The sequence below is a fragment of the Oryctolagus cuniculus genome, chromosome 10, assembly GCF_964237555.1.
Source record: "Oryctolagus cuniculus chromosome 10, mOryCun1.1, whole genome shotgun sequence".
Classification (NCBI taxonomy): domain Eukaryota; kingdom Metazoa; phylum Chordata; class Mammalia; order Lagomorpha; family Leporidae; genus Oryctolagus; species Oryctolagus cuniculus.
In genome coordinates, this window is record NC_091441.1 from 4,177,527 (window position 1) to 4,205,210 (window position 27,684).

Below are 27,684 nucleotides of genomic sequence, written 5' to 3' on the forward strand. Positions count from 1 at the left end.
ATGAATCTAAAGTATAGCTTTAATAATAAGCCATTATTTAAAAGTACAGTAAAATAAACCATACAGTTTTAATGAAAATATGTTCATTGAAATGTGAATTTATTATTCAAATCCACTCATAAATTCAACCATGGAGACAGAACTTGTCTAAGCATAGCACAATGATTTAGAAAAGCTGTCTATTTAAAATAAAGAATGTATGGCAGGTTTACAGAAACAGTGCAGGGAATTTTTACATAAATTTAGAACAGTAGCTTATGCATTTTCCACCCAAAAAAAGTTTTTTTTTAAATTTCTACCTAAAATGAAACACTAAAATGAAACACTAAATGTGATGGAGCACAGAACCTAATTCTGGTGCTACCTCTAGGAAATCACATCTCCAGTACCCATTAACTTCAAAAAGTGCTGACTAATTTTGATCCTTGCAGATAGAATCTTGTTGCCTAGAGGCTACATTTTGGATATAAAATATCTGGCAATAAATACTTTTAAGTCCCTGCAATTGTAAGAAAAATTTTAATAGGCCTTTTGAAAACAGAGTACCACTTAATTTAGTACATACTTGGGAAAACTAAATAATTAGGACTGAAACTCAACTGGAAAGCTGTAAGAGACAAGCATTTATTGAAGACATCAGATGGACTAGAATTTTGAGAAAATTCACAGACACTTGTCAACTAACCTGCCTCAGGAATCACCTTTAGAAATGCCAGGTGTCAACAAGGGGTTGTCACATTTGGAATACCACAGAGCAGTGAAATGTGAACTTAGAGCAAAGTCAACAAGAAAATGCAGTGGGGCTCTGCATCTGGCTGGGAACGAACGTCCAGATGGAATCATTCATTTGTACTTTAGATTCACACAGGCTTGCCACATGCTTTACCTACCTGTATGGGTGCGAATATGTGCCAGGAATGCCATTGAATTGCTACTTCGACACATCTTCCCACAATACTTGCAAACATTCCCCTGGTTTTCCTCTCTCTCACGGTTGATCTGCTCAGTGTCTTCCACAATATACTTATTCACTTCCCGTAGCAATTCCTCATGCTGTCCTTTGATATGTAGAAATAAATTCTGTTCGGAATCAAAGGGCTCTGTACACTTGACACATTTAAAGGTGGCCCCTCCCTCCGGGAGCTCTTCAACACTAGCCTGTTCATTTCTCATATGACCAGCACTAGCCAAATGCTGATGAAGGTTGCTTTCTGTGTAGAATGACTTTCCACACAGCAAACAATGGAAGTGCTTCTCTTTTGTAGGGTGCTTCATGGCTATGTGGACATTTAGTCCACTCAGTCCATCTGCTAAGAAGCCGCAGTCATCGCAACGAATCCGTGTGGACTCGCCAAAGGAACTGCCTTCAGGCTTCTTCCTTTTCAGGCCCTGAGCACAGTCTTTCAAGGGCAGCTCGCTGATCCTCACCCCTGCTGCTACCAGACCCTCCTCAGACTGCTCGATCAACTCACCATCTTCAGGGTTCTTTATTCGTACTATGGAAGAATCAAACCGGCCAAAACTGCACAAGGCCTGCCCTTTATCATCAATACTGATTACAGTTTCATAAACATCACTACTTTCAACCGTGCCATCAGAAGCAGGGCCGTCTTCTTCCAAAACAATTTCAGTTTCATGCTGGGAATTCATCAGAATTCCCTTATTCTCCAGAACAGGATTTTCTTGTACACCTTTCAAATCCTCCAAACTATGTGCACACCCAACCGTGTCTCGGCCACTGCCGTCCAGCGTAGGCTGCTCTCTTGTAACACTCGTCACAACAGGGGCAGGGCTCTCAGCTGCGTGCGCCCCATCCAGAACCCCAGGACTCAGGTGTTTGGGCAGGACTTGGCCTCCACTATCTCCCGTGCTTCCACCACCAACCTCACAATGCATACTGGCATCAGCAATATCATTCAGCATTTCATGCTTTTTCTTTGCTGTCTCACAATTCAAAACAGAACTTCCTGAATTTTCATCTTGAAATCTGCTTGGGGAATCAAAATTGGAAGAAATATTAAGGGAAACCATCTCCTCAGGTTTCACCACTTTACTCCCGTCAAGGGGCTGCTGGAAAGCCTGACAAAAGGAATGGTCTTCACTGAACGTGGACTCTTCCCCAGCCTCGGTTTCCACAGAGTCAGGAGCACAGAGCACTTTAGACATGTCTGAGTCCGCACGCTCATCTGAAACAGGGCCACCTGCTCCACTTCCGGATTTCAGCGCATCAGATGACTGACGTGAGATTAACTGAAACTCCTCAGCGTTTTGCCGAGGCTCCTCTTCTGGCACGGGGATATTTCTGGACACTTCTGCAGAACCCGCGTCCACATGAGAAGCGCTGAGGTAGGACTGCCTCTTCATCTTGTGCTTCTCGGTGGCTGCGTGCCTTGTCATCTCTCTACGAGTTACTGCATAGTAATCACACGCCATGCAATAGAACTCAAACTCTTTTGTATGTTTCCGTTTTACGTGCAACTCGAGAGAAGCCGAAGAGTGAGCACTGAACTCACAGTGTAGACATTTGTTATCACTCGTACCTGTAACATCCCCTTGATGGAGAGAGTCTTCTGGCTCTAAAGATATTTGTCCCTTCTTGTCAATAGCTTCCCCATCTAAAGAATGAAATTCACTTTCAACTTCGACTTCATTTGCATTTCCATGATCTCCTGGCTTTTCTAAAGCAGAGTTCTCTGCCTCAGCTGACTTACTAGCCTGCTCATCTGAAGTCGTCACTGCTGAAGTGGTGTTCTTTTTGCAGGGTTCAAGATGACCCCCTTCAGGGCCAACGATGATATCTGAACTTTGCTTTCCATTGGCTTCTATTTCTACTCGTCCTTTGTGCTTCTTAGTGGCACAATGACGTTCCATATCTCCCTTAGTGACAGTGTAATACTTACACACTTTGCATAAGTAACTATACTGGTGACTGTGCTTTCGTCTAATGTGGACAGTCAAATTGGTAATACTAGAGGCCAAAAGACCACAGTGTGTGCATGTCCTCGAGACATGACCTCTGGGTCTCCCTCTCTTTGGAGTAGAGGTCAAAGTGAACTCGTCGTCTTTGGTGATGACACTGGGCTGCGAGAGCTCCCTAGGGGTCAGCGTGCCCTTCTCAAGAGGCGGGTGTTCCTGTGACGGCACACCCACGTGGCCTTCAGTCCTCCCGTTTCCAGAAACACTAAACTCTTCTTTTCTGTCATTCGCGCCTATACATATCCTTTCAATACATTCTTCAAAGCTTAAGCCAATATTATTTTTCTTAGCATTTTCAAGATGCTTGCTTCGTTTAATGTGCTTCTCCATTCCCTCTTTGCTCAAGGAGTAAAGATTACACGCTTTACAAAGAAAGTGATAGTCCTGACCATGCCGAAGTTTAATGTGTCTTGTAAGAACAGTGGACGATCTGGTTTTATAAAAACACTTCTTACACTGAAACTGAGGCTTACTCGAATGCCTAACTTCATTTCCATGGCTTACCCTGGATTTGATAGGTTCTTCCTGAGCTGCTTTTCCTGACTCATTCAAACGCTCTTTTGTGTTTTCTGATTCTAATGTACTTAACGGTAAAGTCTGTAAAACCATATCATTGTTGAATGACTGAGAAGTCTTTCGTTGAACCAACAAACTCATATGTTTCTCAGTTGCTTTGTGTTCTTCCAAGTCTTTCTCGGACAAGAAGAACAGATTACAAGGGGTACAAAAAACACTCATGCTGTGCTTCTCCTTCATGTGGTCTCTGAGATTTACTCCAGCCGAGGAAACAAATGAACAACACTGACAACTGAGGACAGAAGCAGTTTGCTGATGCTGGCTCTTGTGCAAATGCTCATCGAAGTCCCTCCTCGACACACTGGAAAAGTCACAAGCCTGGCAGCAGAATTTTGTCTCTCTGGCGTGGCACCTTTTCACATGGATTCCCAAGTCTGTCCTGTTTGCACAAGTAGACCCATGACAGTCAGAGGCTGGTCTCACTGTCAGGGAGTCCAGCTGCACGGGGCCCAAGAGAGGGGAGTCCCTCTTGTCCTGTGTCAGTTCCTGGGGGGTTGAGGTAGTCACACACAGGTTCTGGACACTGTCGCTCACATCCACATGCTTGAGCACTGACTCTGCATCACTTGTTTTCGTCTGTGTCTTAAAGTGTCTTGCATACATCCTCTGAGTCTCACTTGCACCTCTTTTACTAATTCCTAAGAGATTAAACCTTTTCTTTGCCTGACCCTTCAAGCTGAAAGTGCCACTGCGTCTTCGAAAGCTGCTACCTAGCACTAGAACATTCCGGTCGGGTCTTGGCCTTGAGGCTGCACTGATATTATGTGCTGCCTGCAGAGTGTTTTTGGTAGATTCCAATTTACCTAAGAGACTCTCTGAGGTTACTAAGCCTCCTAGTTTCTTGCCCTGGTTTTCAGGATTTCGAGTTATACCAAGGGAAGTCATGTTTCCTTCGACGACCTCTACTTTGTCTGACAAAGTGTTTCTGGAGGGCATCATTTCAACAAGGAGCTCGCTACCGCTGCCACTCTGCTTAGAAACGTTTCCTCTGAAATCTTTAAACTTGCTCGCAACATTCCGGAACCCTTTTGAATCGCTACTCTTTGTCATTGGTTTAGAAGCTCTTGGTTTTGCTCGAACAGTCTTTGTCCCCATGGTACACGTTTTCTTAGGAAACGGCTGTTTTGTTAAAATCTGCACAAAGCCTCCACGAGCAGCAAGGTTCTGGCGCCGGAGATGTGTCTTGCCAAGATAATGTGCACTCAGCAGGTTTTCCTCCACGCAGTGAAAGCCACAAAGATCACAGGAAAAGACCTTCTGGGGCCCATGTGTGTGTCTGGAGTGCAGGTGCACAGCAGAGCTGCTGTCCACTTGGTGGCTACACTGGCAGCAGGTATGTTCCTTAGACGCTGGTCTGAGACAGTCAGCATGTTTTTCCAAATCAGAAAGAGAGGAGAACAAACGGCCACATCTGCTGCACTTGGTGACTCTGTCTACAGCTACAACAGCACAACCAACACTCACTTCTTTCAGGGGAGAAGGGGATTCTCTTTCCGCATCCAGGGAAACCATCTCCTGCACAGGCTTTTTTTCAGCGTCTGTTTTTAGAGAAACGGCATCCACAGCGCTTAAATCACCGGAGGAAAAGGCATCGGGAAGACTCCCGCCTCCCTCTGCACAGGCATTCAGGAGGGGCTCCTGCGCCATCCCGGCTGGAGGGACACCCACGTCGGGGACCGTGCGCTCGGCAGCCTCTACCACAGGAGTGCCCTGCTCTCCAGACATAAGGGGTTCTGCCTCCTCTAATTTCATTCTTTTGGAAGCACGCCCATGTCCGCCTTCCTCCACGATGACACTGTCCAAGTGGGAAGATTCTGGAAAACCTCTCTTGCTTGTGAAATTCCCAGAGGAAGTTGCTCTCTGATCAGAAACGAGCCCACAGTCTTCCTTTGGGGATGGACTGTTTCTCAAGTCTTCTGCTTCTCTGTTTACATTTTCACCCTCATCGTTCTCAAGTTTATTCTCAGAATCCATTATTAACAAAGTGCTGAAGATGTTCCTTGTGTCGCAGGTGGCTCACTTGACACACATAATCTGTGAAGTAAATAAACACGGCATTAAGACTTTGACAAAGAAAAGACACACATACAAGTATGAATCTGAAATATATATTAGCCAAGAGAAATATCGTGCCATTAGCCAATAAAAAGTATGAAATCAGATTCTGGGAACACCCATTACTGGTTCAGAAAGCAATACTGTGGGGGCCAGCATTGCGGTGTAACAGGTTACGCCTCCACCTGTTTGAATCCCAGCCACTCCACTTCTTATCCAGCTCCTTGCTAACACCCTGCAGACACAGCAGAAGATGGCCCAAGGACCTGGGCCCCGGCCACCCACGCAGGGGACCCAGGTGGAGTTCGAGGCTCCTGGCTTCAGCCTAGCCTAGGCCTGGCCATTGTGGCCAACTGGGAAGTGAAACAGTGAATAGAAGATGTCTTTCTCTCTGTTTCCCCCTTTCTCTACTCTGCCATTCACATAAATAAATCTTAAAAGAATGTGTACTGTGCATCCTTGATACAAAATTATGACTCTCTCAACCAGTTTGCAAAAAATTTCAAGGTCCAATTCTCCAAGCCAGTATATTTGTGTTTGGTACTTAAAACACACACACACACACACAGAGAGAGAGAGAGAGAGAGAGAGAGAGAGAGAGAGAGAGAGAAACCCTTTTCAAATTATGCTTTGGTAAATTCCTGATCTGTAAAACAGAATAAAACAAAACTGCTGAGACAAGTCTGGAGGTTAGTCCTTCTACCTCTTTAGCCTCCCAATGGAAGGCTAAAGAAACAAAATTTTTCAAGAGTCACTTCTTCCTTTTTCCCTAAAGTCAAAAGCCTTACTAAGACTTTTCTAAATAGATCCCAATTAACAACACACATATTCTCACCAGTTTATCACCATTCACAATTAAACTCTTTTGCCAATGAAAAGCCATTGCTACTCCAGGTGTCAATCATTAATTTCCTTATCTATCACTCATTTTGTGTTGTCTGAAGGATAATAGCAAAGGGAAATTTCAGTTGAACAGCAGAATTAATGGAGCAACTTTTAAGGGAAAAAAAGCAATTTTATTAAATAAAATGCTTTAAAATCAATAATATTGATTTTATTTTTCATTATACTATTTAATTCAATTAAAACATATCATTTTCCATTTACTTTACACCATGATTGGAGTTTTCAGCCAAATGCCATTTGATTTGATGTTAATAAAAAGCCATAAATGCATTATGGTCTCAAAGCTAATGACAACTATTTTTAACTATTTTAATCATTTTTCCATAACAATGACAAATCAAATGAAGTCTACTGTTTTCACTCTGCTACACACGTGCACACACATAGACACACATAAGCATAATGTAACACAAAAAGCATGAGCAGCAGGAGAAAAAACAGAAAAGCAGGATTTCATAAAAGTTAAAAATTTCAAAGGATGCTATGCTTCAAAGGACACTACCAAGAATGGGAAAAATATTTTGGAAATCATATAACTGATAAGGCACTTGCATCCAGAATATACCAAAAAAAAAAAAAAAAACTCTTAAAATTCAACAAAAAAAGATAATTGAATTTTAAAAAGAACAAAGAATTGATAAACATTTACCCACAAAAAATATACAAATAGCCAAAAATGAGCACATGAGAAAACAAACAATACATAATTAGTCATTAGAGGAATTCAAATTAAAACCAGAATAAGGGGCCCAGCACTGGGGCACAGTGGCCACCACTTCCAGTGTCATCATCCCATACTGAAATGTTGGTTCAAGTCCCAGTTGCTCCACTTCCAAACCACCTTCCTCCTAATGCACCCAGGAAGGCAGAGGAGGATGGCCCAAGTGCTTAGATCCCTGCGACCCATATGGGAGACCAGGATGGCTTCAGATTGCCCAGATATGGCTGTTGTGGCCATTTAGAGAGTGAAGCAGTGGACAGAATATCTATCTCTCCCTTTCTCTGTTCCTCTAATAAATAAATGTTTAAAAGAATATAAGATGGCCGGCGCCACGGCTCACTAGGCTAATCCTCCACCTGTGGCGCCGGCACCCTGGGTTCTAGTCCTAGTCGGGGCACCGGATTCTGTCCCAGTTGCTCCTCTTCCAGTCCAGCTCTCTGCTGTGATCCAGCAGTGCAGTGGAGGATGGCCCAAGTGCTTGGGCGCTGCACCCGCATGGGAGACCAGGAGGAAGCACCTGGCTCCTGGCTTCAGATCGGCACAGCGCGCTGGCCATAGCAGCCATTTGGGGGGTGAACCAACGGAAGGAAGACCTTTCTCTCTGTCTCTCTGTCTCTCTCTAACTCTGCCTGTTAAAAAAAAAAAAAAAAGGAATATAGGATACCACGTCAAACCCAGTAGAATGGCTATAATCAAACAGATCATAACAAATGTTGGCAAGGATATGAAGAAATCAGAACCTTCACATGTTGCTAACGAGATGTAAAATGGTACAGCCACTTTGGAAAACAGTCTCAGTTCTTCAAAAGATTAACATGGAGCTACCACACAACCAGCAATGCCACTCCCAGGCATGTAAGTCCACATAAAAACCTGCCTGCACGTAAATGCTCACAGCAGCATACAACCATGTGTAGAGCAGTGGGAAAGACAGGTGTCCACAGTACTGATGCCCTTGCAAGATGCTTAACATCATTCAGACACACTCTTCAGAATGTGGTAAGCAGTTGGGGGAAAAAACACCCCTGGCTCAAGTAAGTCTGGAATACTGTGGTTTGAACAAAAGTCTTATTACCAAGGATTTCTCAGTTAAAAAACCATCTTCCAACCTTACCTCATTACAGAGCCCTGTGTATACAAAGAATCAAGAAACTGGTGTCGTTAAAGACACTTCACAAAGTGCTCTTTTAAACAAAGCATTGGTTTTGCTATTCAATATCTGCAATGGAAGAATAAAAGGAGAAAAGAAAGAACAAGCTGTGCTCCATCCCCAGACACTCATGCACTGCCCACAATGCACCCCAGATTCTGGGTGAGGCTGCTGCACGCACAGCAAATACTACCACAAAATCCCTGTCCCTGAGAGCCTATCCTGTAATGGGCAAGACAACATACAGCTTGTTGGGTTTTTTGTTTGTTTGTTTTGTTTTTCTTTTGACAGAGTTAGACTGTGAGAGAGACAGAGAGAAAGGTCTTCCTTCCACTGGTTCACCCCCAAAATGGCCACTACGGTCGGAGCTACGCCAATCCGAAGTCAGGAGCCAAGTGCTTCCTCCTGGTCTCCCATGCAGGTGCAGGGCCTAAGCACTTGAGCCATCCTCCTCTGCCCTCTCGGGCACCAGCAGAGAGCTGGGCTGGAAGAGGAGCAACCGGGACTAGAACCCGGCGCCTATATGGGATGCCAGCGCCACAGGTGGAGGATTAACCAAGTGAGCTACGGCACTGGCCCCAACATACTGTTAAAAACAGACACCCGCTCCAACCCAGAACAGTTCCTTCTTTCTGGCAGAAATGGAACAGCTGAAACAGACAAAATCTATAAAGCAACAGACATCAGACACCGAAGGACGGCAATCCCTGAGAGACAACATACAAATCAAGCAAGCCCCCTGGTTGCTGTCTGGAGAAAGTACCCAGGCCATGGAGTTGAGGGACAGAGTGAAAGAGAGAAGTCCAGAGAAAGAGAAGCCAAGAGGTGTGCAGAGGAGGCCTCCCAGGTCTTCCTGACCAACATACAGAGCCACTGCCGCCTGCCTGTGGTCCAAAGGCATCTCACAGCCCTTCCCAGTCAGTCTCCAAACACAGCCTCTCACCTCCAGTGGCCGAAGTTCAGAATTCTCCTAAAACAAATTAGTTTTGCCTGTTTTAGTAGTTCCTAAAAGGGACAGGCGCTGTGATATGGCAGGTAAAGCCACCGCCTGCAGGGCCAGCATTCCATATGGGTACCACTTTGAGACCCAGCTGCTGCACTTCCAATTCAGCCCTGTGCTAATGGCCTGGGAAAGCAGTAGATGACCCAAGTACTTGGGCCCCTGCACCCACATGGGAGACCCAGAAGAAGCTCCTGGCTTTGGACTAGCCCAGCTCCGGCCATTGCGGCCATTTGGGGAGTGAACCAGCAGATGGAAGATCTCTGCCTCTGCCTCTCTGTAACGTGCCTTTCAAATAAATAAATCTTTAAAAAAAAAAAAAATTCCAGGGGCCGGCGCCGTGACGCAGTAGGTTAATCCTCCGCCTGCACTGCTGGCATCCCATGTGGCCACCGGTTCTAGTCCCAGTTGCTCCTCTTCCAATCCAGCTCTCTGCTATGGCCTGGTAAAGTAGTTGAAGATGGCCCACATCCCTGGGCCCTGCACCCACACGGGAGACTGGGAAGAAGCACCTGGCTCCTGGCTTCGGATCAGCACAGCTCCGGCCAGTATGGCCTTTTGGGGAGTGAACCAACGGACGGAAGACCTTTCTCTCTGTCTCTCCCTCTCAATGTCTGTAACTCTACCTCTCAAATAAAAAAATAAAAATTTTTAAAAAAATTTTAAAAAATTCCTAGAAGCAGAAGCTCATAAAGATGCTCCTGGGGCGAGGAGTCTGCCGCCGCTGAGTGTCAGCAGCATGGTCACTTCACCACCGCACCATTCAGCTACACCAGCCCTGCTGACAGCTGCTTCCTCGTGCTGCTACTGCTGTAAGGCTGCCGTGAATATTCTCCCATGGCTCTTCACAAACACCTATTTTCACTTCTTTTGTTTAAATGCCCAGGACATGAGGCTGCTTGGCGGACTTTCCAAGCAGCTATACTGTGGCATCACCATCAGCAGTATATAAGAATTCCGGTTGATCCACATTCTCCCTGACATCCAATGTCAATCATTCTAGTGGGTGTGCGTGGTTTTACTCTGCATTTTCCTGATGATGAGAGATGGTGTAGTTTTTTTTTATGTGCTTTGTTAGCTTTTTGCCTACTTCTTAATTTGGTTATTTATTTTTATTATTGAGCTGCAGGAGTTGCTTATGTATTCGGGGTATAAATTTTTTGTCAGATACATGTTTTACAAATAGTTTCTTCCTTTTCATTTTATTAATGGCATCTTTGATACACAGAAGTTTTAAATTTTGATGCAATCAATGTTTTTCCTGTTGTGGTTATTTATGTGTCTCGTTTATTTTTCTGTCTCTCCAAGCTACAATGTAAGGGCACGGTTTATTTCATTCACCAATGTATCCCAAGAGCCTAGAACAATTCTAAGCAGTTAGGGGTACTAAAATGAACAAATGCCTCATTGTGATACAAGAAATAGCTAATACTTACGTATTTACAGCTAAAATGAATAATGTCTGATAAATGCTTCAAAACAGTCCCAGACAGGCGTCAGTGAAGTTGCAATGATTAAAGCTGAATGGCAGGTGCAGAGGGATTCGTTACACTTGTCCATCAACTTCTGCACAGTTCTGAGAGCATCTGTAATAAACGTCCTGTCTACAGGGGGATGAGCCCCTTCTTTTGGATACCACACTGACAACTACTTACTCCGCAAACACTGGCACGGTACACGGTGCCATCTTCTCCACGGGCACCAGCAGGAGCTTCGTCTCAGAGGTATGCAGATGGAACACATACACTCTAAGGTCCACACACTTCTGTTCACAGTGAGTATTCACAATGGCACCTGACTCATGTGTCTGCAGATCAAAGAATCACATCTACCTTCTTGTGAAGAACCAAAATAAGGAAACCCTTTATTTTTCTTCTATATAACGGTTCAAAAAAATCTGCAACAAAGAAAAAAAGTTTCTACACTTGTCACTTCCCAGTTTATTTTTTAATGAGATAATCCAACATCTCATTATCTCAAGAAATAGTGAGCATTCCACGAGGACATGCTGTACAGGGTTTGGGCACTCCATCAACACAGTGAGCACAGAGGCCAAGGGCCACAGCACTCGGGCCTTCCACTCTGCAGCAGCTTAAGAAACTGGCAGCCGACCAACCAGGCCCAGATCACAGAAGACTCTGCATCAAGAACACGATTTTTTCAGTAGTGTCAGTGGAGAGTCACGGAGACACCTCCTGCTGTAGGAATTAATTTCTCAGGCTGCAAGGCAGAGGAAGTCTAGAGGCAGGAAGAACTGAACGCGTTCTTTAAGCTACGGGGTGCAGGACGCGCACTAGGCCCTGAGCAGGAGCACAGAGCGGCTTAGCAAGTTCTTCACAGTAATCTGCAAAAGGGCGAGTGGAAGTGATGCAAAATCTGTAAAAATTCACTAGATAAGGTTTAGAACAAGTCACATATGACCAGGGGAGATGGAGGAATGGTCTTCTTCGCAGAAGAATTAAAACATCACCCGACTTGGACAGTGGGAAGGAAAATGTATTCATTCACTCAACATTTTGTGAAATCTTACTATGTACAAAATGCACATTTCATTCTCTCAGGAACAAAACATAAAAAAAACAGGCAGGGATGCAAGGCCAACTCTCAGAGTAAGGCACAATCCCCTCTTTCCAGAAGTGTGGGCACTTGTCATCTGAGATTCCTTCCCACAGTAAGGTTTCCAGGTTGAGACGGTCTAGTAAGTTCATGTGATTAAACCCAATCCTCTTTAAAGCTTTCTATTTCCCACACAAGTTCATAAATTACCATTCAACAGAGACCCTCCCTGAGCCAAAGATTTCCAAATATCCAGTTCCATGTAGAAGCCATGCTCCTATCCAAATCCTCAAGTAGCTGTTTTCTGACCAAAGAATAAGTTAAAGGGCCAGCACTGTGCCAGCATCCCCCATGGGCCCTGGTTTGAGTCCCAGCTGTTCCATTTCTGATCCTGCTCCCTGCTAATGTGCCTGGGAAGTGCTTGCTAATGTGCAGTGGAAGATGGCCCAAGCACCCACATAGGAGACCAGGAAGAAGATCCTGGCTCCTGGCTTCAGATTAGCCCAGCTCCAGCCACTGCAGCCATTCAGGGAGTGAACCGGCAGATGGATGATCTCTTTTTAATCTCTCTCTCTCTCTCTCTCTCTCTCCCCCCCTCTCCCTCTCTCTATCACTCTGCCTTCCAAATAAATAAATAAATCTGTAAAAAAAAAAAAAAAAGAAAGAAAGAAAGAAAGGAAGGAAGAAAAAGAAAAAAGAAGTTACAGGTAATTTTACTGATTTTCATTTTTACCTACAAATGATTAACTCACCTAGAAACTGTCAAAAATAAAGTTTCCCACTGTAACAGAAACAGTTACTTGCTGTGGTTTAAAAGGAAAACAAAGTATTTCAAGAAAGAAATCAAAACACATACTTTCTGAGAATAAAACAAATTAATAGCAGCCTTCTGATGACACCTGGTGGCCACTTCTCACAGGAACTTTCTTCTGCGTTTTAAAGAAACCATTTCAAGTACTGGAAAGACGTCAGCGTTCCACCGTTGCCCACGCCAGCTGCATGCAAGCAGCACGCGTGAACCTTCCCTTCCTTCTCATCCTTTCTAACTCTCTTCTCACTCGGCACAGTCTCTGCTCACTTGCTCGCTCTGCCTTTTCTCCTAAGCATATGTGAAGTGAGCTGCAGCTCCCCCTCTTTAGTGACTGACACCCACACCTACTCTCCCTGGTATAATAAGGCCATATTAACCCATTTTCTCCCTGCCTCCCACCCCCCATCTTCCCCTCAGCCTCCTAGACTTACCCAAGTAAGTGGTGTACACAGTGTGACGTTAGCACATGCTGTCAGACCCATAGTAACATCACACGAGGGTATGCATGTGCACGAGGGCACCCGTTCACAAACATACACACATAAAAATGACTAATGGTCTTTTACTCTTTCTCTTTGGGAAATTCAAAAAAGATGAACCCTACAAGTTATGATACTGCAATGGCAATCCTCTATTCATGGAGGAATGAGATAAAACTGGCAGGCCTGCCTCAAGCCCTCTGTGAACCACAATGGCAACAGAAACCCAGGGCAGGAACAAATGGAAACTGGTGGACTACTCATATCCCTCTCTTAATCTACCACTTTCAATTGGACTTTCTATTCAAAGTATATGACTTTTACCATTATACAAGCACCTAATTTATGAGGCCGCCGCCTCCAGTGCAGGCATCCCATATGGGTGCCGATTTGAGTCCCGGCTGCTCCACTTCCAATCCAGATCTCTGCTGTGGCCTGGGAAAGCAGAAGATGGTTCAAGTGCACGGGCCCCTGCACCTACATGGGAGACCTGGAAGAAGCTCCGGGCTCCTGGCTTCAGATCTGCTCAGCTCCAGTCATTTCAGCCATCTGGGGAGTGATTCTGTTCCAGTTGTCCTCTTCCAGTCCAGCTCTCTGCTGTGGCCCAGGAGGGCAGCAGAGGATGGCCCAAGTACTTGGGCCCTGCACCTGCATGGGAGACCAGGAAGAAGCACCTGGCTCCTGGCTTCAGATCGACACAGCACACTGGCCGGAGCGGCCATTTGGGAGGGTAAACCAACAGAAGGAAGACTTTTCTCTCTTTCTCTCTCTGTCTAACCCCACCTGTCAAGTAAAAAAATTTTTAAAAATTAATTTTATGACAGCATTAAATAAACCATCTCTGACAAATACATCTTTTGTAGTCAGATTTTACACAAATAAGTTAAAATTGTATATCTCCTTTGAAAAACTATTTTGAAAATTCAATGCTTTGTTAGCATTTCCATCTAACTCTTGTTTTGTTTTGTTTTTTAACGAAAGAATATTCTTACTAGAACAGAAGAAAAAGAACAAAAGGAAGGAATGATAGTCCTATGAGTAAGATAAAAAATTTAAAACTTCAATGTCATTAAAAGCAGACACCTACAATCATTTGTATCTTATGCCACTTGGAAAAGGTTGTTTTATTATCAATGTAACTAATCACAATGAAACCATCTCTTACAACTAAAGACATGAGAATGAATTTTCTTTACAGCTACAGAGAAATGGGGTTTGCTGTTTCACATCAAATAGAACAGGCTGTATAAATTCTTCTTCCTATTTATTGTAAAATATAATTTCATCTATAAAATCAGTCATGAAATATTAAAACTGAAACAACAGAATTTATATCCTTTACTTAATTTAGTTTAAACGGTCTATTCACTAAAAACAGGGGGAAGGTTACATATGATAGAGCCCCTCCTCGCTCATTAAGTGTTTCCATTAGACCCTTTATTTTCAAGAATTTATGATGCAGCCATGAAAAAGGCATTCCACGATCAAAGTTAGTATGTGTTCCCTAAATTTTCCTTTCATCTTCTTCCAAAGCCAAGAGAATGAAGCATATAACATGAACGCTGAGGAAAGCACAGAGAATTAAAAGAATAAAATTAAAGAAACCTAATATATTTACACTAAAATTTTACACATTGTGAAAAAAAGCATAAAGCTACAGAGAGCCTTTGCTTTCATCCCCATTCTGCCAATAGTAAGCTGTAGGACATGGGGCAACTTGGAACTTTTCGGAGCTTCTATTGTCATTGTGCATGAAGCAAGAAGAAAAGACTATGGTTCATAAATGCAATGAGAAAACCCCTCATGAATATCAAGGAGTTACTGCTGAACACTGAAAAAGTGAAAAACTGTCTTCTTATTAATGGACTTGTTTTTCTGTCCAGCAGGGAAAAATTGGAAGAAAATGGGTATTTCCAAAATGTAAATATGAGAAAAATATAACTTTAAAAAGAAGAATAAAAAGCTAGACATGTTCCATAGTTCTTGCTTAGATTCATCAGGTCTACTGAGAAGAGATGGAATACAAAGGCTAATCAAAGGACGTCAGGGAAAAAAAGACTGAAACTACTAATTTTAGAAGAAATCTGAAAACACTGTAATTCCAAATGTCAATAAGCTAACACATGATATAAAACTACTAAGTCTCAAGACATTTGGGATAGGAATTATTAGCTTCCAAAGATCTGAGTGCTGAGAGTATATTTAAAAAGGAGGAAAACTTCAGTGTTAAAATTTTAAAATATAGTTCTACCCAGGTCCATTTATATAACAAGGTTAACAGTTCTTTATTTCTTTTTTTCCCCTCTAGGTGGGGAAACTACAGGTAATCTTTCTTCCCTCTTCCTGGCACTTTTCTATACTTTCAAAATACACTGCTTTGGGAGGGGACAGTGAATGGGAAGCTTTAAAAATTTTTCTACACAACATCGAAATAATGGAAACTGATAACTCTCAAGAAAAAAAAGAGAAAGCTTTTAGATAGAAATATACTTATGACTGTGTTTATTGAGCTAAACACCAAGCTGAAACCACACACAGCCACAGGGTGACTAAATGTCTGGGGCCTTAATTCTAGTCAGACACCCAGGAACACCAAGCACCTTACCAGTGGCTCACTGAACCTCGCCTGGAAAACTCAGGAATGAGAGGATGCAGAGACAAAGAGCAGCACCACCAAGCTTCCTCTGGATCTCCGTCTTCCATGCCACTCTCCACTAAAAGGAAACGGGGCTCAAGAAACTGTTCATCGTGACTGGAGCAAGGTAATAAAAGATGAGTAGGGAACGCTTTAAAAAAAAAAAAAAAAGATGTCACAATGACACAGGAGCCAGCTTGAAGGGGCTCTCAACAGTCAACTCTGGTACAATCTGAATGTCAAAATACTCAGTACCGTTAAACTGTTAAAAGTCAGAGTGAATACACCCATTTCAATGACTTGAATGATGAACAGATGGATGGATGGAGAGAGGGAGGGAGAAGGGTAGGCAAAATATATATTTATAGTAGAATGATGAGAGCCAACTGATAAATATGTTGGGAGTACCGAGGACAGGAAATCATCAGCAAAAAGTGTACTAAGCAGGAATCATCAACAGACGCTGTCTCAGGGGGTAATTATGATATGGGGCAGAATGCCGGCAAGATGTTCAAGTGCCACCCCTCAAGGAACTTACTGGTTTCAAGGGAAGAAAAACAACGTGCTAACTATGCTAGAATTACAAATACCTTGCACGGCTGTCAAAACTCAACATCCCCAACGAAGGGCAGACAGCTACAGTATGCCCCTAAGATGTGACAACCTGAGGACAATGTGTCATCTATGCATCACTGCAGATGAGATGGCAAAACCACCAGTTCATCAAGGGCTACCAGCAGACAAACATAACAGCAGTATCGTTTTATTTAAAGGAGAAAAAAGTGGTGGGGAGAAATGCATTCTTCAAATATGTCAACCTCATCCAAAAAAAAAAAAAAAAAAGGCTACAAAATATCCCACACGAATGAAGCTACAAGAGGTATGACACTTAAATGTAATACCTGTCCTGGCCTGGATCCTGTGCAGTCAGGGGAACATTATATTAAGGTTATTTCAGACGAACTGGCAAAAGTACTAATGTAAATTTGTAAAACTAGTAATGGTACTACGGTTATAAAAGAAAATGTCCCTATTCTTATAAGATACAAAGTGTTCATGAATAAAGGGTCATAATGTATTTAATTTATTCTCAAAAGCTTCAAAAACAAAAGGAAAGCTGGTGTGTGTGTGTGCAAGTGTACATGTGAGGAAACCATATGTGAGAGAGTAAGAAGAAATGTCAAAGCAAACAGGACGTAACACTAGTTGAGCCAGGACAAAGATCAGACAGGTGTTCTAAAAAGCTTTTCTAGTTTTATTTTCACATTTTTCAATAAATGTAAAATCACTGGCTTACAAAGACTTCTGCCATGTCTTTAGCAACTGTCGGAAGGTCAAGAAAATATACAGTTCACTAAAAATGACAAAGGTTTTATTAAACCTGACATGATCCTTACTCCACATAATAGTTATTAGTCCCAAGAAGACTTCCAGGAATCTAGAAAGCTTTACCTTCAACTGAGGGCCCTGTTTCTTCTCCTGACTGCCTTTACCCATAGCTTGTATTTTTTTAATTAATTAATACCCTACACCTGCAGGCAGGATAAGTACAAGCAGGTAAGAGTAGTAAAGAAAAAGGTGGTGGGATTTCAGATTAATGACATCCTTCCTATTGCAGCTGTGTCTCAAAATAACTTGGCAGGGGCAAGGGGGCTCATGCATCATGCTGGATATTTGACCTGGCAGTTAGATGTCCATATTCTGTGTGAGAGTACGGAGGTTCAAGTCCCAGCCTTGGCTCCTGATTATAGCTTCCCACTAAAGCAGACCCTGAGAAGCAGCAGTGATGGCTCAAGAAACTGGGCTCCTCCTACCCACTTTGGAGAACTGGACTGCATTCCCAGCTCCTGCCTCTGGTCCAGGCCATTGCAGTCACTTGGGGAATGGACCAGCAGATGAGAGCTCTATGTCCCTTTAATTAAAATAATTAATTAAAAATAAAGTTTAATTTTAAAAAAAAATCAATAAAATAACTGTTGCAAACTTCCTACCAACTCCTGTCCACTGTGCTTCACACACCAGCCCTACACAGAGCCCTGGAAAACAAAGATGTAAAAAGAATGTCGTACTTGAAGGCACAGTAGAATTTTTCCTGTTAACTGGCAAGACTGGTTAAGGGGGCCAGTGCCGCGGCTCAATAGGCTAATCCTCCACCTAGCGGCACCGGCACACCAGGTTCTAGTCCCGGTTGGGGCCGGATTCTGTCCCGGTTGCCCCTCTTCCAGGCCAGCTCTCTGCTGTGGCCAGGGAGTGCAGTGGAGGATGGCCCAGGTGCTTGGGCCCTGCACCCCATTGGGAGACCAGGAGAAGCACCTGGCTCCTGCCTTCAGATCAGCGCGGTGAGCTGGCCGCAGCGCGCCAGCTGTGGTGGCCATTGGAGGGTGAACCAACGGCAAAAGGAAGACCTCTCTTTCTGTCTCTCTCTCACTGTCCACTCTGCCTGTCCAAAAAAAAAAAAAAAAGACTGGTTAAGGGGCCACCTACAAAAGATAAAACTTCCTCCTGTCCCAAGTCAAAGGATGCAAGATGGCACAGCAAGACTCACTGGAATGGCTCCATCATGACTCTCCTCTATGTCTCACCTTCCATACTCCAGGCACTTGAACTCTGTTAAAGGCTTTCAACATTTAGACAAATTCTGCACTACAAATAGCAGTAACAAACACCTTTCCTAAACTCAGAAAGATCTCTTCGGGAGATTTTGGTGGACAAGGTTCTAAGTGCACCACTGGCCAAACCTGAGTATCCTAAAGGTATCTGGGCCATGCAGCGGGGGCCTCCCAAAGCAGGCACCCAGATTGGCTGAAAACTTCTGTTATGCCATCTGGTCATTGGGACATGCTGAGGGCCCAGGTAGCTTCTGGCTCATAGCTGGGAAAAAGGCTGAAGGCAACAATGGACGCTGGGAACCCAGTGATTCTCCCAGAGGGGCTGTCTGTTTCTCTGCCTTTCAAATAAATGTGTTGGTTTTTTTAATTATTATTTCAGATGTATAAAATGCAGCAAAACAGGGAGGTAATAAGCAATAGGCTAAAGTTTGAAAAACCATATTACACCACATTTTTAAACTATATACATTCAAAGCAGTCAAGAAAAATAAAGAATTCTCAGCTCTAAATTCATTAATAAACAAGAGTATTCTGTAATTCAGTACATCCCTCATTGTTGGCCACCGTTCATGGCTGGCATCACATTTTTCCATCTACTTATTTTTTTAAAAAAAGACTTATTTAGGGGCTGGCACCATGGCTCACTTGGTTAATCCTCCGCCTGCAGTGCCAGCATCCCATATAGGCGCAGGTTCTAGTCCCGGTTGCTCCTCTTCCAGTTCAGCTCTCTGCTGTGGCCCGGGAGGGCAGTGGAGGATGGCCCAAGTGCTTGGGCCCCTGCACCCCCATGGGAGACCGGGAGGAAGCACCTGCCTCCTGGCTTCGGATCGGCGCAGTTCCGGCCGTAGCGGCCATTTGGGGGGGTGAACCAACGGAAGGAAGGAAGACCTTTCTCTCTGTCTCTCTCACTGTCTATAAGTCTACCTGTCAAATAAAAGAAAAAAAAAAGATTTATTTATTTGAAAGGCAGAATTAAGGGGGGAGGGAAGCAAAGAGATTTTCCATCCACTGGCTCACTCCCCAGATGGCTACAACAGCCAGAGTTGGGCCAGTACGAAGCCAGGAGCTTCTTATAGGTCTCCCATGTGGTATAGGGACCACTTGGGCCATCTTCCACTCTTTTCCCAGGCACATAAGCAGGGAGCTGCATAGGAAGTAGAGCAGCCAAGACTCAAACCAGTGCCCATATGGGATGCCGATACCCCAGGCAGTGGCTTCGCCTGCTACGCCACAGCACTGGTCCCTCCATTCACTTATTTTCACACGAGAATACCCCTATATTAGTCTAATAAAATGTTCTAACTCAATAATATTACTCTCCTATACTCTGAAAAGTAAATAAAAGAAATTTTATATGTGGAGAACAAAAACTGTAGAATACTAATTTTCTGCAGGCCTGCCATTTCTTTTGGATCTGGATACAGTGGCTAGAATCAATCTAATAGCCTTCTTATCACAGCTGCTATAAAGGAATGACTTCAAAATGGCCTAAATGCAAAAGAAATTTCTGTTTTACTCTTACAAACTTCAAGGCAGGAGTTCCCAGTCAGCAAGTACTCAGAGAGCCTGGCTCCTTCCATCTGGAAGCTCTGCCTTTGACCTGCCTCATCCCTGCCTCCAGCAAACAGAAGAAGTGGCTGACTCTTTCCTTTTTTTTTTTTTTCCTTAAAGATATATCTATTTTAATTGAAAGTCAGAGTTACACAGAGAGAAGGAGAGGCAGAGAGAAAGAGAGGTCTTTCATCCGCTGGTTCACTCTTCAATTGGCCACAACGGCTACAGCTGCGCCAATGCAAAGCCAGGAGCCAGGAGCTCCTTCCGGGTCTCCCACGTGGGTGCAGGGGCCCAAGGACTTGGGCCATCCTCCACTGCTTTCCCAGGCCATAGCAGAGAGCTGGATCGGAAGTGGAGCATCCGAGACTCGAACCAGCACCCAAACGGGATGCTGGTACTGCAGGCCGCGGCTTTACCTGCTATGCCACAGCGTCAGCCACTGCTTCCTTCCTTCTTAAAAGCCTTGACTCAAAAGAGGCAACTATCACTTCCACTTACATAGGCTGAGCTGCAAGGGAAGCTGAAAAAACGTACCCTTGAGTTGGGCGACCACATCTAATGGAAGAGAACAGCTTATTCCAGGGTCGGCGCCTGCAGCGCCAACATCACATATGCCTTTCCTCTTCCAATCCAGCTCTTTGCTAATGGCCTGGGAAAGCAGCGGAATATGGCCCAAGTGCTTGGGCCTCTGCACCCAAGTGGGAGACCTGGAAGAAGCTAATGGCTCCTGGCTTTAGATCAGCCCAACTGCAGCTACTGCAGTTATCTGGTGAGTGAACCAGCGAGTGGAAGAGCTCTCTGTCTCTCCCTCTCTCTGTAACTCTGCCTCTCAAATAAGTAAGTAACTCTTGACAGAAGGGAAGGAAGGAAGGACAGAAGAGAGGGAGGGAGGGAACAACTGATTCTGGTAGAAAGCTAGCCACCACAGCCACACACCAGTCCAAAAATTATCAGACTGCTTGTTATTCTGACATTAATGAAGGCTTTTAGCATCTGCAAAATCTCGCAAAAACCTTTTCTCTGAAATGCAACAAGAGCACACCTACAGCCATTACTTCTGTATTTGTAAAACAAAGGAATTATGGATTTTAAATTATGGGAGGCCATTCATTGTTTTGAACAGAGCTCCTGAACTCCAGACCAAAAGGCAGTCACATGCTACCTAATCAAACTGAAACTTTAAGAAAACTGCCCAGTTTTTCCTGGAAACAGGAGATTCAAGTATACCTGAGTTAGCATAAAAAGGAAGTCCCCTATGCCTCAGCCCTTACCAAAAAGGAACCTGCAATCACCAGATGTTAGCCAGTTTCTTCCTAATGTCCCTCTTACAAAACCAAACCCCCCTTCTGCTATTACCCACTGGGAGCTCTCATTCTTTTTTCAGAATGAAAGTTGTCTCCATTCATGAATCCAAATAAAGACAATTTGTTTATAATTAATTTGTTGTAATCTTGTCTGCTGACATTGATTATACCAATTACTTACAAATTTAGCTAATCATCAAAAACAGGAATGCCTAGGTCTTACCCATGGAAAGATTCTTATTAAGATAGTCTGGGGCAAAGACAAAAATCTATACATTTACAGTTCCCTAGGTGATTGAGGTGTCAGATTTGGAGACCACCAGACTGAAGTCCCTCTCAACTATTCAATGTACACGTACAGTGTCTTCCCCAGACACACAGCTGTAAGCGTGGGGGGAGAGGACTGGCCGTGGGGGGCGGGGTGGGGAGGGGGAGAAGAGTGAATCAGAAAACAAAGGCACTGTCCTATACAGGCTACCACACAGGAATTCCAAGACGTGCCTACATCATCATTAGCCAAGATTACTCTGAATGCCACTTCAGTAAACTCTGCCTGGCCTGCCATCTTGAAATCCTACTGCTGCTCATCAGGGAAACCAGATTCTGAACCCTGAAGATTGCTAATGAAAGCCACCTGATCTCATTTTTTGGAAAGCTATAATTTCTACTCCGCTTCCTTCAATGATCTAAATTTTCTACGCTATTTTTAAAAGTACATTACCACCTTAGTTTAAATTCTAATGGCTTTATAATTATATCTTAAATTAACATGCACTCCTACAACTGCTATTCTTCATTTTATAACTGATCCAATAACTATATACCAAATTCTGATCCATAATCCACAATTAACAGAAATTACAAGTGAATTGTACACTTCCAAAGAAGTAGGTTATTGCTTGGTCTAGGTTTAAAATGTGGTTTCTGTTATATTTAATAACTGAAAAGTATGCTGGACTTTGGTTACATTTGATAATTAGACAACATGTTTTCCCTTTTAGGATTCTTATTACCTTATTTTTTTTTATTTGAAACTTTTTTTTCATAGAAGAAGAAAGCACATGTAAGAAAAAAATGAGCGAAGTGCAAACAGCAAATACATGGAAAAGCACTGAGAATTAAGACTGAGATGATCTAGCTTTAGTGAAATGTAGTTGAAACTAGAACTGAAGAATTTGTAATCTACTTTTAAAAATCCTATGTTCTACATGTGACTGTAAGGGATCTCCTACAATCTCTACACAGATCTGAAATGCAGACAGCCCATACTGAAGGGCTTCCACTTAGTGAGGGGCTCACTGCACTAGAAAACACGACCATCACACAATAACAAGTCCTTGACAGTTCCCCGTGTTCAGAAAATTTTAGCACTCTGAGTATCCAACAAAAATGGTAGCGCTATTTGGATTCAAAGGACACATAATTTAACCAGCAGCTTCTAGAACCATTTTTAATTTTCCCATACTTGGTAATTTCAAGAGGTGCCTATAACGCCATAATGGCTGAAGTTACAACATAAGCAATGTTTATCTAAGAAAAAGTCCCCATTATATGAGATAAATTATGGCAAGAGAAAACAAATTGTTGGTGCCAGTGCTGTGGCGCAACGGGTTAATGCCCTGGCCTGAAGCGCTGGCATCCCATATGGGCGCCGATTCTAGTCCCAGCTGCTCCACTTCCGATCCAGTTTTCTGCTGTGGCCTGGGTAAGCAGTGGAGGATGGCCCGTATCCTTGGGCCCCTTCACCCGCATGGGAGACCCAGAGGAAGCTCCTGGCTCCTGGCTTTGCATTGGCGCAGCTCCAGCCGTTGCGGCCATCTGAGGAGCGGACCAGCAGATAGACAACCTCTCTCTGTGTCTCTACCTCTCTCTGTAACTCTGTCTTTCAAATAAATAAAAAATAAATCTTAAAAAAAAAATTTGTCAGCCGGCGCCACAGCTCAATAGGCTAATACTTCGCCTGCGGCGCCAGCACACAGGGTTCTAGTCCCAGTTGGGGCACCAGATGCTGTCCCGGTTGCCCCTCTTCCAGGCCAGCTCTCTGCTGTGGCCCGGGAGTGCAGTAGAGGATGGCCCAAGTGCTTGGGCCCTGCACCCCATGGGAGACCAGGAGAAGCACCTGGCTCCTGGCTTCCCATCAGCGCGGTGCGCCAGCCATAGCACGCTGGCCACAGCGGCCATTGGGGGGTGAACCAACGGAAAAGAAGACCTTTCTCTCTGTCCCTTTCTCTCTGTCCCTCTCTTTCTGTCCACTCTGCCTGTCAAAAAAAAAAAAAAATTGTCAAAGGTTAGGAAAAAAATGGACAAGTACTGATTTCCAAAAAAGACAAAGTGCCTAAGCAAATAAGTATGATTTCCCAAATCCTATGACACAATGCTACCTCTTCTTTTTTCAAAATCTGAATACTATAATTTACGTTTTTTATTTTTACTTGACACATTAACTGTGTATACTTATGGGGTATGATGAGACACTACAATACACATATGCAACATGTATCAAACACTTATCATTTCTGTTGGGAACATTCAAAATTTTATTAATCACTTTGAAGTACAGAACTAACTGTTGTCAACCATGGTTACCTGACTGTGCTATATAACACCAGGAGTTATTCCTCCTATCCAACAGCACCTTAACCTGTTAACCAACCCTCTCTCCATCCCTCCCTCTCTCACATCCTTTCTAGGATTCGGTTATCACTCTTCTATGCTCTACTTCTAGGATAGTAACTTTTTAGACTCTACACGTGAGAACAAGATACTACCACTTTCTCAGGAACGGAAATACACATTCTTCAGATATCACTTAGACTCAATATTCAAGAACTAAAATCAAAAGGTAATTAACTACTCTTTCTGCCTTGAGGATCTGTCATCTGCTAGAATGACAAAAGGACTGTGTTGGCTTAAAAGCAAACCTAGTGTGGCAGGTGTTATGCTGCAGCAGGTTAGTCTGCTGCTTGGGATTCCAGCATCCAAACTGAACTGTCTGGCTGAACCCCACTTATGCTTGCAATCCAGCTCCCTAATAAGCAAACAGGGGCAGCAGATGATGGCCCAAGTAGTTGGGTCTCTGCCACCACACAGGAGACCTTGTGGAGTTCCTGCCCCTGGTTCCTGGCTCCTGGCTCCTGGCTCCTGGCTCCCAGCCCTAACTGTTGCAGGCATGTGGGGAGTGAACCAGAGAAAGCAAGACATTCCTTATTCTCACATCCATTCATATTCCCTTTGCGTCTCTCCCTCCACCCCTTCCCTATAACTTTGCTTTTCAAATTAATTATTATTTTTAAAAAAAAGACTCACTAAGAAAAAGCACAACCTGGAAAAAGGAAGCAAATATACATTATACCAGTCTTTGCTACACTGCCATTCCTGTCTTGGCTTTTTGTTTTTCGTCCCTCCAGCTCTCTCAGAATTTTGCCTATGCTTGTCTCCTTGCTGCAGCCCTGTGAGTCAGACTGTGTCTGCACCTTGTATCCAGGTGCCACTTCCTTCACAGAGACAGTGACAACACCCACCCTCCCAGGGTCACTGTGGGGGGCAAGCTTTGTTTACTTACAGGTGCATAAACCCAGCATGTAATGTGCTCTGGCCAGTGTCTGGCACAGAGTAAGTGCTCAGTATTAGCTATCCTTACCATCTAATCCCAGTACCTTTGGTTGGCTCTATTCCTGACAGCATCTAGAAGATGGCCAGTTGAAGAGTAACTTCAGTCACCCTCCTCCAAAAACATACTTCATCTCTAGCATATCTTGTTCATACAAATTAAACAATCCCTGGGTAGAATGAATTGCAAACTTAAAAAACAAATGTTACAAAAATATTTCATAGATACAAAAAACATTTAATATGTGCAAAGTGTTAGGCATAATGTAACAAAATCCTCAGCACAGATCAGTTAAAGAAAAACAATTACCTTCGGGGCTGTGTCTCTGCCTTCCCCATTGCCTTTCCCCTTCTTGGAGAGCTATCCATAACTTAAATCTGTGCTCGTCATCCACCTGCTCTCCTTTATATCTCACCATAGTGGCATGTCTAACTACTGCCTTTTGAACAGAATATGGCTCCCAAAGGCATGCAGCTATTCAAATCCCAAAGTCAAAAGTTAATGGTTATTAAGAGAGGAAACTTAATCCAACTATGTGGCTTAGGAGGTGGGCCAGGAAGAAGAGAGGTCATGCCCCCAGAAGCTGGTTCCCTAGACAAAGTTGGTTATAAAAGCAGAGCGGAGCCTAGATTTTCTGCTGCTCTCTGGGTCACCGGGCACCCTTCCTCTGCCATCAACATCCACCACCCTCCCCAGACACCAAGCCAATGGGGCTGCCCAATCTCAGACTTGGACCTCCAAAACCGTGAGCTAAATGAATGTTTTCTCTTTATAAAGTTGGCTGCTTCAGGTTGAAAGGAAGTTGAGCATTTTTGCAAGTTTCCTCTTCTGTCAGATGTCCATTGGGATCATCTGTCCTCTTTCTTATTCTTCCTAATTTGTGATTGGTTTCCCCTCTAAATACTAATCTTTTATTGTTGTATATACCAAACAGCACCCACCTACTCTTTGTGACTTATCTGTTCACATTCTTGATGGTTTTTCTAAATAAACACAGTCATCCATATCAATGTCAAATACACTGATCTTTTCCTTTAAGGTCTGCACTTTCTGTGATCTGTTTAAGCACCTCTTGCCCATACCAGTCCTAGGGCTATCATCCTATATTGACTTTTAAAAGTTTCATAGTTTACCTTCTGTGCTTAAGACTTTCACTAACCTGTAGTGAATTACAAGGGTAACCCACTGGGCCAGCACTGTGGCATAGGTTAGGCCACCACCTGCAGTGTCAGCATCCCAAGTATCAGCTCCGTTAATCCCATCCAGCTCGCTGCTAATGTGCCTGGGAAAGCATCAGAAGATGGCCCCAGTGCTCAGGCCCCTTCACCCACGTGGGAGACCTGGAAGAAGCTCCAGCCCGGGCTGTTGCAGCCATCCATTTGGGGGTGGGGTGTGAACCAGCAGAGGTAAGACCAATCTCTCTCTCTCTCTCTCTCTCTGTCTCTCTCTCTCTCTCTCTCTCACACACACACACACACACACACACACACACACCTCCTCTTTCTCTGCCTTTCAAATTAAAAAGAAAAAGGAAAAAAAAATTATAGCCTTTGGCTGAATAGTACAAAATAAAAAATTTTAAAAAAGGGTAACTGACTCCCAGGGAGTTCTGCTTAGTAAAGACCACATACATAACCAACTACAACCTTAGAGAGGATACAAAAAGTACCCCAAGGTACCCAATACAGGAGCACGCATTTGAGTCCTGGCTGATCCGCATGATCCAGCACCCTCCTAATGCATCTGGGAAGACAGCAGATGACGGTCAAAGCTTGGGCCCCTGGATGGAGTTCTGGGCTCCTGGCTTTGGCCTGACCCTACCCCAGTCAATGCAGCCATTTCAGAATAGAAGATCCCTCTCTGTGTCTCTCCCTGCTTCTTCTCTGTCACTCAGATTTTCAAATTAAAAAAAAAATCTGAAAAACAAAAAGTACCACAAGGAAACACTGATTTGATGCTAACCTTTACTTAAACTCCTTAAAGCAGAATAAACCTCCTTATATTCTGCTCTCTCATGGCAGGGGGCGGGGGAGGTGAAAATTTTTCAACATATAAATTTGAAGGTTGTTAGCAAATCAGTCACCACCACACTCCATGAAGAATCCGTCCCATGTCCCCAGAAACCTCACTGAAGAAACAAAGGTCAGCGGGGGAGCGTGAGGAACGGCACTCTCAGATAGCAGGGAGCGGTTCTGGTTGGGAAGTCACCCTGTGTGGAAGGCAACTTCACACACACACACATGAGCACACACCACCTGTGTATGTGATTAACACGTATGAAAAGTAAGGGAGCAGCGCTGTAGCATAACAGGTAGAGCCACCGTCTGCAGTGCCCTTACCCATATGGCCTGCTCCTCTCCTCACCCAGCTCTCTGTGTGGCCTGGGAAAGCAATGGAAGATGGCCCAGGTCCTCAGGCCCTGCACCGCGGGGGAGACCAGGAAAAAGCTCCTGGTTCCTGGCCTCAGGTCGGCCCAGCTCCGACTGTTGCAGCCATTTGGGGGGTGAACCAGCAGATGGAAGATATCTCTCTCTCTCTCTCTCTCTCTCTGCCTCTTTGTTAACTCCACCTTTTAAATAAACAAATAAATCTTTAAAAAAAAGAAAAAGAAAAGCTTTAAAAGCTCTACCTTCCCTGAGCCATTAACCACTCTTTACAAACCATACCTTCAATTACTAAGGGACAGGCGTTGTGGTGCAGCAGGTTAAGCCGCTGCTTGGGATGCCTGCTTCCCATACTGCA

General features: G+C 43.9%; 1 protein-coding gene across 5 annotated transcripts in view; it reads right to left on the reverse strand.

Annotated features, from left to right (window-relative positions):
* Positions 1–27,684, reverse strand: part of ZNF407 (zinc finger protein 407) — a 454,851-nt gene that overhangs the window by 422,492 nt on the left and 4,675 nt on the right. For 3 of the 5 annotated variants that reach the window (XR_011379296.1, XM_008261471.4, XM_051851879.2), the window contains exon 2: positions 891–5,586. Coding sequence is in view for 4 of the 5 variants with exons in the window: in XM_008261471.4 (XP_008259693.3) it covers positions 891–5,526 (4,636 nt within the window). In the remaining variant the exon portion in view is untranslated. Of the gene's footprint in view, positions 1–890; positions 5,587–11,039; positions 26,943–27,684 lie in introns of those variants that run through there. The other 2 variants (XM_051851877.2, XM_051851878.2) reach the window with 2 other exon arrangements.